The sequence below is a fragment of the Corvus moneduloides genome, chromosome 16 (genome assembly GCF_009650955.1).
Source record: "Corvus moneduloides isolate bCorMon1 chromosome 16, bCorMon1.pri, whole genome shotgun sequence".
NCBI classification, from domain to species: Eukaryota; Metazoa; Chordata; class Aves; order Passeriformes; family Corvidae; genus Corvus; species Corvus moneduloides.
This window is the reverse complement of record NC_045491.1, coordinates 6,596,488-6,609,588: the sequence shown is the minus strand read 5'-3', so window position 1 is coordinate 6,609,588 and position 13,101 is coordinate 6,596,488. Positions and strand designations below refer to the sequence as shown.

Sequence of the window (13,101 nt, the reverse complement as noted above, 5' to 3'; positions counted from 1 at the left end):
AGAAACTTGCAGGGTTGCTGTGGTTAAAAGGACTGCCCAGATTCCACAAGGACTTGGCCATACTCCTTCCCCAAAAGGAGCAAATAATTCCTGGATCTATCAGAACCAAGAACCCCTGGACTTTTCTAGCAAAGCTAGAGATATTGGTGAGGGTTTGTGAACGAGAAAGACCCTCCCTTCCCTCCCTGCACACCAAGGACTGTTCAAACTCCTATTGGTACCCAGGGCTTTTCAAGGATGCAGATGAACTTCATGGTAATTATCACTGCAGTTTTAAAGCATTCAAATTTGCTTCACTTCAGTAGCATTCTGCAACTCACTGAATGAACAAATTCCTAGCAACATCAATGCAGTGTTCCAGCAGGAAAATGCTCCTCAGAATGTGCTAAGCCACCATATTATCGGATTTTGGTGTTTAATTCTGTAATATGCCATAATGTGTATATAAATGGCACCAAATGTACCAATTTGTTCACAACAAAATCATTACCAAGTGAAGTGATTGTATCAACATGTCTATGTGGTGAGGGTGATTTAAGGAGTCCAACATTCGGTCTTAAAAACAGATTATATTATTTATAAAGATTAGTGGGTGGAAAGGAAGAAGCAAAGCTCATCTGTCAGGAGAACAAATGAGGAATATATAACTCCTCCAAGGCATAATGACAGCAGAAAGAGGGATATTGTCTAAAGCTGATGAAGAAGAGAATTCATCCTATTCATATCTAGAGGCCTGGATAGAAAACCTTGGTATATTCCATTACAAGATAGAAAAATACACTCAATCTCAAGAACAATGGTATTTTTACTGTTCAATGCAATTCTTCCTATGCTCTGAATCTCTGAGATAACAATTCCAAACTTTTGAAAAGACACCTCACAGAACGTAAACACAAGTTTCAAATCCTTTTAAAAATCGACAGATGGACTAAAGCTCTGCTGTGTGTGCTGTTTATGGTGTACATGGTGTTCTTCTGAACATAAACAGAAACCTGTGTGAATTATTTAAGGATAAGCATTCTCACACACACACACACATATGTATATATATATATATGTATTATATAACACATTTTTCTCTTGTTCTTTTGAAGAGAAGTTCCAGCATTCATCTGACCCTTTTCTCTCTGGCTGACACAGACATCTCTGAACTGAGCCTCTCAAACCCCCCTGCATCCCAACCTTCCCAGGACCCCCTGGACAGCTACCCCAGGCCATTTACAGAGGAGCTCTGACCCAAAGTAACGAAACCTGAAATCCCAACAGGAATTCATTAGGTTAGGACTCTTTTTATCCCCTCAGAACCTTCATTAGGATAATTTTGTCAGGGACATACCTGGCCTTCCACTATCCACTTGGAGATGGAGGTTTTGCCATCGTATCCTGGGCGGAATTGAAGTGTGGCAGAGCGAGGGCTGATGTTGGAAATCACCAGGTTGGTTGGAGCACCTGGAAGTTCTGGAGAAACAGAAAAGTAAATGAGAGATAGAAACACTCTTTGTCTAGGAGTCGGTAACACAAGCTGACATTCAATTTCCAATACAAAAAACACAGAGAAAAGGGCTCTATTTTCCCCAGTTGTGGTCATTTTTCTTTTCTTTTTGGCAGAGTATTACACACAGCATTACTATTTCTGCTGCTCTGAGCATGTACCACATTTTTACAGATCAAACGAGGAAAGAAAGACCCCAGCTACAGAATTACAGGTATTATTTTAGAGAAGCTTCCCAATGAACAAACCCTGATGGTCCTGGGGGGAAGGCACTTCCCAGCTCCAGGTCTGCCAAGTCACCTCATTCCACTGCACTTCTGTTTCCCCAGAATTAAATGACAACAATTTTTATTTACTTCTTAGAGAACATACAACTACAACAGGAAAAGACTCGAAGTTTTGGGTAGTGTATTTATATTAACCTCTAATATCTGGGTTTTCCCAGGGCATTTCTGATGCCTGATTAAAGTAGATAGTTGTTTTTTTTTTTCAATTCCTGTAGCAAATAAAGAGAGTGACCTCCTACAAGGAAAAATCTGCAGCCCAAATCAGGTCTTTGCCTCCCATCAGTCAAGATTATACTGGCATTTACATTTTTTGTATCATCTGAATTAACAACAAAACCAAGTCCAGGGAAAAGATTAAATATAGAGTGTTTAGAATAAATTCCCAGTAGTTACCTGCATTTATAACAAATGGAAATAACTACTATAATCAGTAATTATCTAGTGGAAGGTGTCCCTGCCCATGGCAGGGAGTTGCAACTAAATTATCTTTCGGGTCCCTTCCAATCCAAACCATTCTGTAATTTTATGATAATGCTGCACTCTCTGCAACTGCAAAAGGCCAAAAATGGGCCGTTTTTTGGCATATATTTCAAGTACGCACAAATACCCAGTATTTCTTGGTTCTTACTTCACATTTGTGGGAACCACGATCGATAACCCAACCCTGCCCAAGTGGGATAATGCTGTTATCTGGCAGGCATCCTGCCATCAGATATCATGGCATTGATCCAGTCTACAGCTTGTCACAATTATCTATGATTAGGGAAAAGAAGGGCAAACATACTTCAGGACCTACAGAAAAGTTCAAATATACTGGAAAAGGAAAAACCGAATTCCCTCAGTGATGAACAATAACTGCTCCACTTTGGGAAATTCTACTTCTATAACCTCTGTATTAACTGCAACTGATTCTTTGAGGTATGAATTGGCTGTTTAGTTTGCTTTTTATACTGGGTGGGGTGGAGTGTAGAATTTTAAAAACAAAATGTAAAAAGGGTAAATATACAGGTGCCCAAATGGTAACTCGGACAATGTGGGACCGAACTGCCTCCCCCCAAATCTTTTTTCAGGCCACAACTTCAAATTCTTGTAAATAAGATTTTAGATTCACTGTACAAGTGAAACACTCATAGTTGACATAAGCTGTATTACTTCCACATGGAAAATCCTTTTCATTTTAATATCACCCAAACTTTATTTCTTCCCCCAAAGCAACACTTTTTGAATTGATCCAGGCTTCATTCTGATGTCACTTGGTAAATGTCAAGAGATTCTGTATTGTATCCACTTTATTACTTTGTCCATTCCATTGTCAGACCTACAATTCCTTTTGTATTTGTATTAAACCCCCTCAACTTCCTGGAAATTTCAAACCGTAAATATCTTCACGTTAACATTTCACTCTGTTCCAAAAATTAAATCTAAATTACGCGGCAAAGAATTCCAGTGCTTTACAAATAAAATCGTTTTTATTACTGCTGAACTGAAGTAACGTGTGACCTTTGGACCACAGGAACACGAAGAACTGGCATATTTTCTTTGTTCCCTGCAGCTTCACCAACCTGGGGGCACTCCAGAGGAGATGGTGGAGGAGGTGACCCAGCCGCTGCCCTGGGCGGTCACGGCCGCCACCTCGATGGTGTAGGTGGTGAGGGACGACAGCCCCGTGATCTTGTACTCCAGGGTGCTGTTGGACAGGGTGCGGGCCAGGCGGGACTCGTTCCTGCCGTACACCTCCCAGGAGATCTGGTACCCTGCAAAGCACATCACCCACAAGTCAGGGGGACACAGTTCTCCAATAACCCAGAGAATTCCCGCCCGTGCTTGTGGGCAGTGGTGGATCCTTGTTCCTTAAGCCATTCCTTGTGGTCGTTTTTATAAATAGAAAAAACCCTCCTTCAAGTACACACTGGCTAAAATACCCAAGTATTTTTAAAATATTGTTATTTCTGATAAACAATTGATGCAGGTACCCCACAGGGTATGTCCCTACTAGGAAAACATGAGGTCTCAACTGTCTTTTTTTTTTCTGTGCTTCCTATGAAATGGCCTGGAAACCTGCGGATAACATGACAGAAAGATGGACTTTCATTCTGTGAACTCTACAAAGCAAACAGGAAGAAACACTGGAAAATATAACATCTACTGGAATATCTGATTAAAAATCTCCATGTGCTTAGTAGGACTTCTCCCTTTGCAGGCTGAAGTAACCTTCACTGCTGCCTGCTCAGAAATGCTTAGAAATCTGACAGTAACAATCAGGCAGGAACATTGTGGGAATCTTCTAGGAACTGAAAAACCTCTACTCCCCACTGCTTGTTCCTTGCAGAAATCCTTCAGCAGGGTGAATCATTATCCTTTCTTTCAAAACCATCTTGGAGCCAATGCATTGTCCAAAGCTGCACCTGCCCTGACCTCCATATTATTCTTCTATCACAACCAGGCTTTCCTTTTTATCTCTTTGATAACCACTTGCCTTCCAAGAACTTTTGAAACTTTCCACTGTCTGATTTGCTCAATTTTACCTCCAAATCTGCTTGTCCTCCTCCTGCCCAGTCCCACTTTATTCTCATTTGAACCCATGTGAACCTCGCTGTGCCAGTCCCCAGAGAGCATGTCTGAAGTTTGCTTGATTGCCGCTTTCTTTGTGATTTGACTCAGAGGGTGAGAAAAAAAAAAAATACACATAGCTCTTGAATGCCTGTGAAATTTGATGTGAGTGAAAAGGACTAACAGAAAGGAATCCCACTGAGTGAACCATGCACAAGGCAAACTGGCTGGAGAAACTCCCTACTGGGTTTCTGTTGCCATCATCTAAGATGAGGAATTCGGACCAGTTAGAGGGCTTGAGGTTTTTTTTTTTTTTTCAAATTTTTTAAAAAAAAGAGACATGATAAGCTGATTAACATATATGAATTGATGTAGCAATATCCCTCACGGTATTAATCTGCAAGAAATCATCATCTCATGAGTTAAAAGCATGGTGAGACAAATATTTCTGCAAGAGTCAGAGAGGTGTGAGACGTTCTCTGTCCTCTCTTGTGAGCTGCCATCACTGACAGGGATTCATCTTAACCTGATTTTGCATGAAAATAGGCTCAGTGTGCTCACACAGTCATTAATTATGTTTCAGGTGAGGGGGCAGTGATAAAGGGAGGTGATGCTTCAACAATTCCACTTACACCACAAATGCTCCTCTGACTGCACTGCACAGGGGAAGGGGAAAAACTCCTGAACACTCATCTGGAACTGGTTTTAAATAAGTGTCGGAGTGGTAATTAATTAACTCAGTAATTTACCAGTGTCTTAGAAACACTGTGGTGTTTTGATGCTCTCTGAAAAGGTTTAAGAGCCATTTGCCAGACCAGAGTTGATGTAGCACAGGCAGGATTGTAATCTGTAGGAAGATGCTGACAAAATTTAAGGACTCTGTTGCCTGAATGAACAGAGGATGAGCAGAAAGGTGGGGGCTGACTGTCCCCTGCATTTGATGCTCAGTGAAGAGGCACGAAGGAGTTGCAAGCAGAAGGACCATCACAAACACCCTTTTCTTTCAATAGCTGTGGGTGCAGTCTGTTCCAGACAATAAATAACCAGAGGAAGATAAGCAGGAGACTTTTAATGCTCCCTCTATCCATTTGTTGCTTATGGACAATAGAAAGTGTCATTCAGCATGCACCAGGTAATCTTCTGTGATTGAGATATCTCCTCTCCCATCTGGATAAGCTTAGGTTATACATCAAATGTTGGTGATTATTCTTTGGACATTTTATCTCTTCTCCCTTGTGATCACAGGATGAGACCCAGCTTTCCCGCCCATTAGGCACATAGTCTCTATGTATTTATTTTCTGGGGGGAAAAAAAAAAGTTCACCAGGAAAAATATCCTGAGTTTCTGTGTAAATTGAAGAAAAGGCAAAGAGGCAGTATTTACTGTCGGGGATTTCAGTCCCAGATGTATAGTTAAATTCCAGTCATATAAAAGATGAGAACAGAAAATCTGTACATACACAGCAAGCAGACACAACGCCAAAAGCAATCAGGCATAACAGAAACAGATGAAAAAAAAAGCGCTGAAGGAAAGGAACAACAAGCACTGCACCCCCAAGTAGCACTTCAGCCACACTGAGCAGCAGATGGGCAGAACTCTGGGCCATGTGGCTGGTGAGAACACACTCCCTGTGTTACAGATGCGATCCCTGCCAGAAACGTGCGTGGGGAGCGCAGCCGGATTTTCCAGAGGGTTTCCTCTGGCTCCACTGTGAGTGAGGACAGGGAAGGTGCCACAGATCCTTCCCCCACGGTTTGGCACTCCACAAAATGCTGCCTAACGGGAACTAATGACCAGAGGAGTTTCAGAAATAATTTTCTGTTGATGCAGAGTAAATTCTCTACACGAGAGCACTACGCCCAATCACAAACTGTCCGTCCACATCCAGATGCTCATAAATCAATGTTTGCTGAGGGAACGAGGAAGATACTGAGATTTACAGCAAGAGTAATGGGCAATTTCCCAGAGCAGGTTGGCTGCTGGGCACCCCCTCCGTGCTTCCCTCCTCCCAGCACCCGTGCAGGGAACAAGAAGGTCCAGTAAAGACATCAGCGAGCAGAAATGATGAATAATTGCCTCCCTGAGCACTCAGATCTCCAAGCAGCCCTCTCTAAACCTCTGAGGTGCTAAGGGCACGAGCAATTTTGCTGTTCCTCTATCCCAAATGCAATTTGCATCATTAAGGAGGTTTCTTTTTCCGTATAAACTCTGCTGTGCATTTTCACACTGGTATTTTGTCCTGAATAAGAGAACTTCTTCAGTTAATTCCTTCTGAAACTATTTACCCCAAATATAACACAGTCCATCATTTGGCTCCATCAGGTTTCAACCCATTCTGGGAGGGAGAAGCTTGTTTTTAGCAAAGTAATTCTGCAACACCAAGCACAGAGCTGCTACCTGCTGCTTAACAAGGATCAGTATTACATCATGGATGAAGGTACCTAAATTTAAGCACTTGGGCTTGAAAGGCTTTGGACATCCTCACTGAATCAATACTACTCTGCTTTCAGGAGTCATTAGTTTCTATTCTCAAACCACTTAAATCAGTGCATATTTCAGGCAGGTTTCTGTGGTGGAGAGGCCGGAGATGATCTGCATGAGGACTCCACAAACAGCACGGAGCACACAGCTACAAATGGTGCACGTTACAGATACACAGAGGAAAACACTGACAAGTGAAATCCTATCAAAATAATTACACCTGTCCAAGTTAAAATGCTCCAGAAAATTAGACCGATATAACATTTCAACAGTCAAGGGTCAGGTAATCTGATTTTTTTAACTCCTAAAATGCGCTCTAAAAAAAATGGTAACACAATTTAAAAAAAAAATACATACATTTAAATGCTCAAAACATGAAATACTTTGATCTGTGTGAAATGATCTTCTCCCTTCCCAACTGTCTCCAGTAATTTAAAATCTGGGAGCTTTTTTTTGTGCTTCAAAACCTTGAAAGCCTTTGTTAAATGGAATTTCCATCCTGTGCAGCTGCAATAGTTTACCATCTGAAAACAATATTGCCTCTGTCGATAAGAACTAGAGGTTTCCTCAAGTATTTATAGCTTCCTTTATGAAAAATAATGAAGTTGCTGATGTTGTATCTACACTGGCATACAGTAAGTAGATAAATAGCTTGTCAAATGGCAGACTCATCAAAGGGAAACAAGAGAGTTCTGAACCCCTGTGATGGTTTATAACAGATTAAGTAATGACATGCAAATTCTGTCACGCAGTCCACAGCCAGACCACTTGATCACAGACGAAAGATTCTGCTGATTTCAGGCTTGGTCTTGACTGCAAACCTCAGCAATGCCAATCCAGACTTTGCAGCTGTGAACGCTGTGTAGGGACCCCCCACCCTTGGGGCAAAGGCCAAGCACAGTCTCACAAATTTCCAAAAATTCAGTAACGCAGGTGGAGGTCACGGAGGATTTAACAAGATCAGACACCCTGTGGGGAGTTGATTTCTAACACAAACTGCTTTTCCAGTAACCACAATCATGAGCTGCCAGTAATTGGAGCTGTACTTTGTGTAACACTCCCTGGTGACATCTCAATTATCCAGAGGAGGGGTGAGGAAACAAGCAATAGCCCAAATTCTCCCTAAATGTTCCACTGCACAGTTTTTCACTGCAACAACACATTCCACCCCCCACACAAGTAAAAAAGTAAAAAGTAAAAGCAAAAAAGAAAAAAAGTAAAAGCAGAGATAGTGGCTGATACCTGTGATGATGCCGTTTTTCTCTACAGGTTCTTGCCAGCTGACCTTGAGTGAGGTGTCCAGAATCTCGGTGAAACTCAGGTGTCCCACAGCTCCTGGCTCTGGCAAATCAGAAGAGGAAAGCTGTTAATAGCTGAGCCCCACTTAACTGGGACCAGATTCACAGGGCAAGGTTAGGGATGGAGAAATACATCCTGGAGCCAGCACTAAGGGAGGCTGAAAACCTTGGTGAGAGGAGAATACAAGGTGGGAAGAAATGCTCTGGCTATCATCACGTCAATTATTTCACCCAGTCATCATCCCAGCTCTGGGCAGATTGAACAGCATTTGCTCAAGGAAGGATACATGTGAGGTGTTTACCTGCACTGTTCTGTGCAGCAACACCACCAGCAATCCCCTCACCTGGAAAGAGTCTTTCCCGTGTGCAAGGTCACAGCAAGGACAGAGTCACAAGCCACTGCTTGGATAAATTCCCTCAAAACAACTCTAAAAATGTCCAACATAATGGCAACTGTCTTCTGTAAAATGAATACAAGTGTGTGAAACTTTTAAAGGGTTTTTATGAGGTAGCTCAAGAGCTCTTAAAAATTTCAGCTCCCCAGTGTGCAATGAAAAAGCATAAAATGGAATGACTGTCAAGAATATGCCATCCTCCCTCAATTTTGATCTTCAAGGAAGACAACCTGACTGATTTTTGATCCAAGTGCTGTTCTGTCCTCAATCGATGTACTGGAAAAAGGAGGTTTTGTTCACTTTATATTCACTGTGCTTCTGTCATTGGATCCCTGCCTGAGTATCCTCCAGCTCCACTGACATCAGTTGGCAATTTCTTGTCTGCAATTTCATGTTTTGTTTCCTCTTCAATTTAGTCCAGCCTCTCATTCCCCTCCAGCTATGACAAAAAAAGCCCAAAACTTGCCAGTAGGTCAGCTACAACCCCATTTGTGATTCTGCAGTCCCAGTGAGGAAAATGTCCAAATCCACTCTGCAGTACCCAGTAGTCAAAGCACCACAGAACTGCTGATTCAGTACTGATCCCAGGAATGCTCACCAAGAGCATGGAATTACCACTCTTTGGGACCATGGATCTGCAGACATGGAAACCACACACACACAAAGCCTTGCTCCAATCAGCTCCCCTGCAGTTGCAGCCCAATGTCATCAGGAAACACAGGTGCAGGTGACTGCAGGCCAGGAGCACTTCTGACTGGATGTCAGGTTTTATTTGACCTGCAGCTCATCAGCAAACGGATCCCTGTTTTCCTAAAGGATTGCCTAACTTTGCCATACAGACAGAAAATGATCACCTGCAAACATGAATGACAGGCCTTTCAAATCTTTTTTTTCCACCACATAAATCCTGAAGCAACTCAGCTTCAAGGAGTTCTCTGGCAGGATGCATTACACCATCCTGCATGGAACTCCTCCGTCGCTGTGAAAACCCAGGGAAGCAATTCTGCAAGATTAATAAATAAATAAATCAATCCTGCTCATCTCTCCTGCTGAGGCTCCTTGCAGCATACAGCTGGACACACCAAGAAATGTCTCAGATTATCTAGAAAACACAAGTCTGGCTCTCTCTTGGTTTATGTTTCCTGATGGAATTCTCTTGTGTTTAAAATGGCACACGATCCCAACATTTCCCTGAGATAGCCTCAATGAGACAGGGCAATGACTCTCCCCCTTCTCCCACTTTGTGGAAAGCATTTAAGGTTCATTTCTGCAGCCTTTCCTTCAGCAGAAATATTGATATTCTCTTTCCTCTTCCCAGTTGTTTAATTTTGGGAAATCCAAGGAATTTTGTATCTTTGGTTTCTTACCCTTCTGCACTCACTGAGATTAACCATGGGGTTCCACTGTGCTCAGATGAACTCAACAGGCACATTTACAAACCATCACTGGCTAAATCTTTGTTTCCTTAGGAAAATGGGCAAAAAAGCTGATGGTGCACACAGGAACCTAATGCATGTTTCTCTTTCCACCACACCTTTTGCTTTCACCCCAAACACACAAGCTGGAGTTCAGATTATTGGCTCATACAGATTTCTGGTCCTTAAATTCCTACCTCTGGTTTAAGCCTACAACCTGCTCTTGGAGCACAGTTCTAGTACATAGAAGTGACTAACCACACCAGGAAAATCTGTGGGAAAGCAATTTTCTCCAGGTTCCTTCAAAAGTATCTCATGAAAAATTGGATTAGCACTTTGAGCCTCACTCCCGTGAATGTTAATGACGATCGGAATCTTCTTTATGGGAACACTGGCTAACCTAAAAGGTCCCTACTAAGGCAGAGTAGTATTTCTAAAAACAATATCTTAATGGATGAATTAGACACCTTTTACTCTGGTTTGAGCCTGCAAATGTGCAGCAGTGTTTATGATGCTCCCGAAGCACTGGCCAGAGCCAAGATCACTGTGAACACAGTCAGCTGTGAGGGCCACTGCTATTTATCTGCATCAGACACACGCTGCACTCGATAGGCCCAAATATGTCTTGAGAAAACAACTTCAAGGAGCCACAGAGACCAAAGCTTTTTCTGATGCAGGAAATAATTTATATGCTAAACCATCCAGCTCATTTTATTTCATCCTGCCTTCAGTTTTCCAGAATGCAATATACTGCCTTGCCATGAGCCTGGTTCTTTCACACAAACACTTGCAATGTAATATCGATACAGACATTTTCAATATATTGAATAACAGCAGGAAGCAATCATAAATTAATCATTGACCTCCACAGGAAGTTCCAGTGCTCAGTTCCTAAGAAGATCAATTCATATTTATCTGGGTGCCTGAACATGGATTTAAGAGCACAAGGATTCACAGACAAACAATGCATTGTGTGTTGGCTGAACTAGACTATGGAGCTCTTAGCTAATCACCAGTGTAAAAAAATTCATCCAGGTTTAGTCTATACTGAAAAAAAATTCAAATATCTGCCGCAGGCTAAAAGAACACCCATGGAAAACTGGCTGAGGTCTTAATCCGACACGAGGTCACTTGAGAAGAGATTGCAGAGTGACCGTGAACCTGAGATCAAATTTTAAGAAGAGAGATTTAAAAATTCAGGTACTCACTGTCTTCCAGGGTGCGCAGGAGCTGGGGAGGGCTCCGAGGGCCGTCCCCCGGGGTGGTGAAGCACAGCACTGAGGTGTAGTAGGTGGTGAACTTCTTCAGGTTGGTGATGCAGCCACTGTGAACACCATGGAAATCTGGAGCAATGGTGACCACGGTCACACTCTCCGGAGCATCCACTGGCCACGCCAGGAGCTGGGAAATTCAAACATGGATGAGCTCTCATTAGAAGTTGTGTCTATTTGGAATGAAAGTAGGTTTGGCTGCCAAAACCATCTTAATCTGATTGCAAAGAACCAACCAATGCTGTTAAACTACTGTCAACTCTGATGCTGAACAGATGGATGCAGCACTGTGATACTGGAGGGATGTCTGTAACACTCGCTGCTGATGGGATACACCAGCATTGCAATTCTTCATGGCTGCTACTGAGCAATGCCAGAATTATGGGAAATTATTATTCAGATGACATGAGCCTTTTGTCTCATCAGCCTGGCCGGTCTCTGCTGCTGAAAGCAAGCTGAAGGAGGTATTTTCAGTGTTACTCTGACATAAATGCTTTATCTTATTTTCTTTAAAGATCCCACTGTCTGGGGAGGTTATTGGGATCAGAGGGAGAGAAGTGGGGACACACATCCCCTTCCCCTCCCAGAGCCCTGCCAGCACCCCAGTGAGCAGCCCTGCCTCACAGGCTGGGAGCATTACAAGCTCATTGGACTGGGGACACCCACACTGCGAATGATTCAAGCAGTTCTGGAACTACAGAAAGAAGAGAAAATGGCTGTAAAGATGATTACTACAATTTTCAACACCTGAGTCCCAAAAGTTAGACTCCTGAAGACATTTTCATGCATTTAAAATAGGGTGCTTGTCAGAGGAGCCCAGTCTTCCAGGTTTCATTCATCTCAGTGGATGTTCTGGACGATCAGTATCTCAGAGTGCAATACCTCATGTGTAGGTACCTAAATGAGGACTTAAAAGATTCATTTTTGGCAAATGACTTTGAAATTTTGAAACAATTTTTGAAATCACCTTAAAGGCTTAGAGGTCTAAAACTTGAAAGTGTTTATGAAATTTTTATTTTGTCCAAAAATCCTTATTGTTTTTGGTTACAAGAGAATGTTAAAATTCCAGGCTTGACTCAAGGGCTGTGTAAATCGTGCTACTTGTATTGATTTCAGGCTCATAAACATGAAAAGATACCTGAAATTAATAAGCCATATTTGACACACTTAGCCAATGTCTAGAGTCCCTGACAACCAGAAAGCACAGTTAGGGGAATATTAGGGGTAATTTTGTTAGGAATATTTCATATTTGAGAAGGTGCACTTTACAACTTATTGAAATGCAAATAAATTTCAAAGAAAAGATAAAAGTGTAAAATGGTTAAAGAGGATAGTAAGTTTTACCTTCTTTTCTAAATCACCTCTGTGGATTACAATTGGCATTTATAACTTTGGAGGACTGAACTCTTTTTTGAGTGCATTTCGTTGCACATTCGTGAGGAAATATGTGCAGAAAATACAGGTGAACAATTTTGTCAGTTAAAGGAAAAAATGGGTTAAATCCTTAGGAAAGGCAAAGGCCTGGCTTTGACTATGAGAAATTTATAAATCATACACAAAGCTACTCTGTAGAAATAAGTGACAGAAATGATCTCACACAGTCTTTGTACTCCAATTCCCTGGGGGAAACAGAGTGGCAAAGCTGTGGCAATCTACTGCAATCAAAGAAATCAGAAGAAATACAAATTTTGATAATTTCAGAAGTTTTCATTGTCCACTGACAGATATAAATTACAATCTGACTTATTTTATACCATTGCTGAAGAAATGGAAACATAAATTAGAGGTAGCTATGCAGGGAGATGAAGGATCCTTACACTGAAACTCTGAATACAACAGAGAATGAAAATCTGAAAAAAAAACTTTTGCAAACCTGGGCTCCCTGTGCTTGGACTTGGACCAGAAAATTAGA

The 13,101-nt window shown here is 41.9% G+C and overlaps 1 protein-coding gene across 7 annotated transcripts in view; it reads right to left on the bottom strand.

The window, feature by feature from the left end:
• SDK1 (sidekick cell adhesion molecule 1) overlaps nucleotides 1-13,101 on the bottom strand; it is a 388,222-nt gene that overhangs the window by 92,941 nt on the left and 282,180 nt on the right. For all 7 annotated transcript variants that reach the window (XM_032125651.1, XM_032125653.1, XM_032125655.1 and 4 more), the window contains 4 exons: nucleotides 11,127-11,319; nucleotides 8,053-8,151; nucleotides 3,342-3,533; nucleotides 1,337-1,458 (listed from right to left, as the gene is read on the bottom strand). In XM_032125651.1, the coding sequence (XP_031981542.1) occupies nucleotides 1,337-1,458; nucleotides 3,342-3,533; nucleotides 8,053-8,151; nucleotides 11,127-11,319 (606 nt within the window). The remainder of the gene's footprint in view (nucleotides 1-1,336; nucleotides 1,459-3,341; nucleotides 3,534-8,052; nucleotides 8,152-11,126; nucleotides 11,320-13,101) is intronic.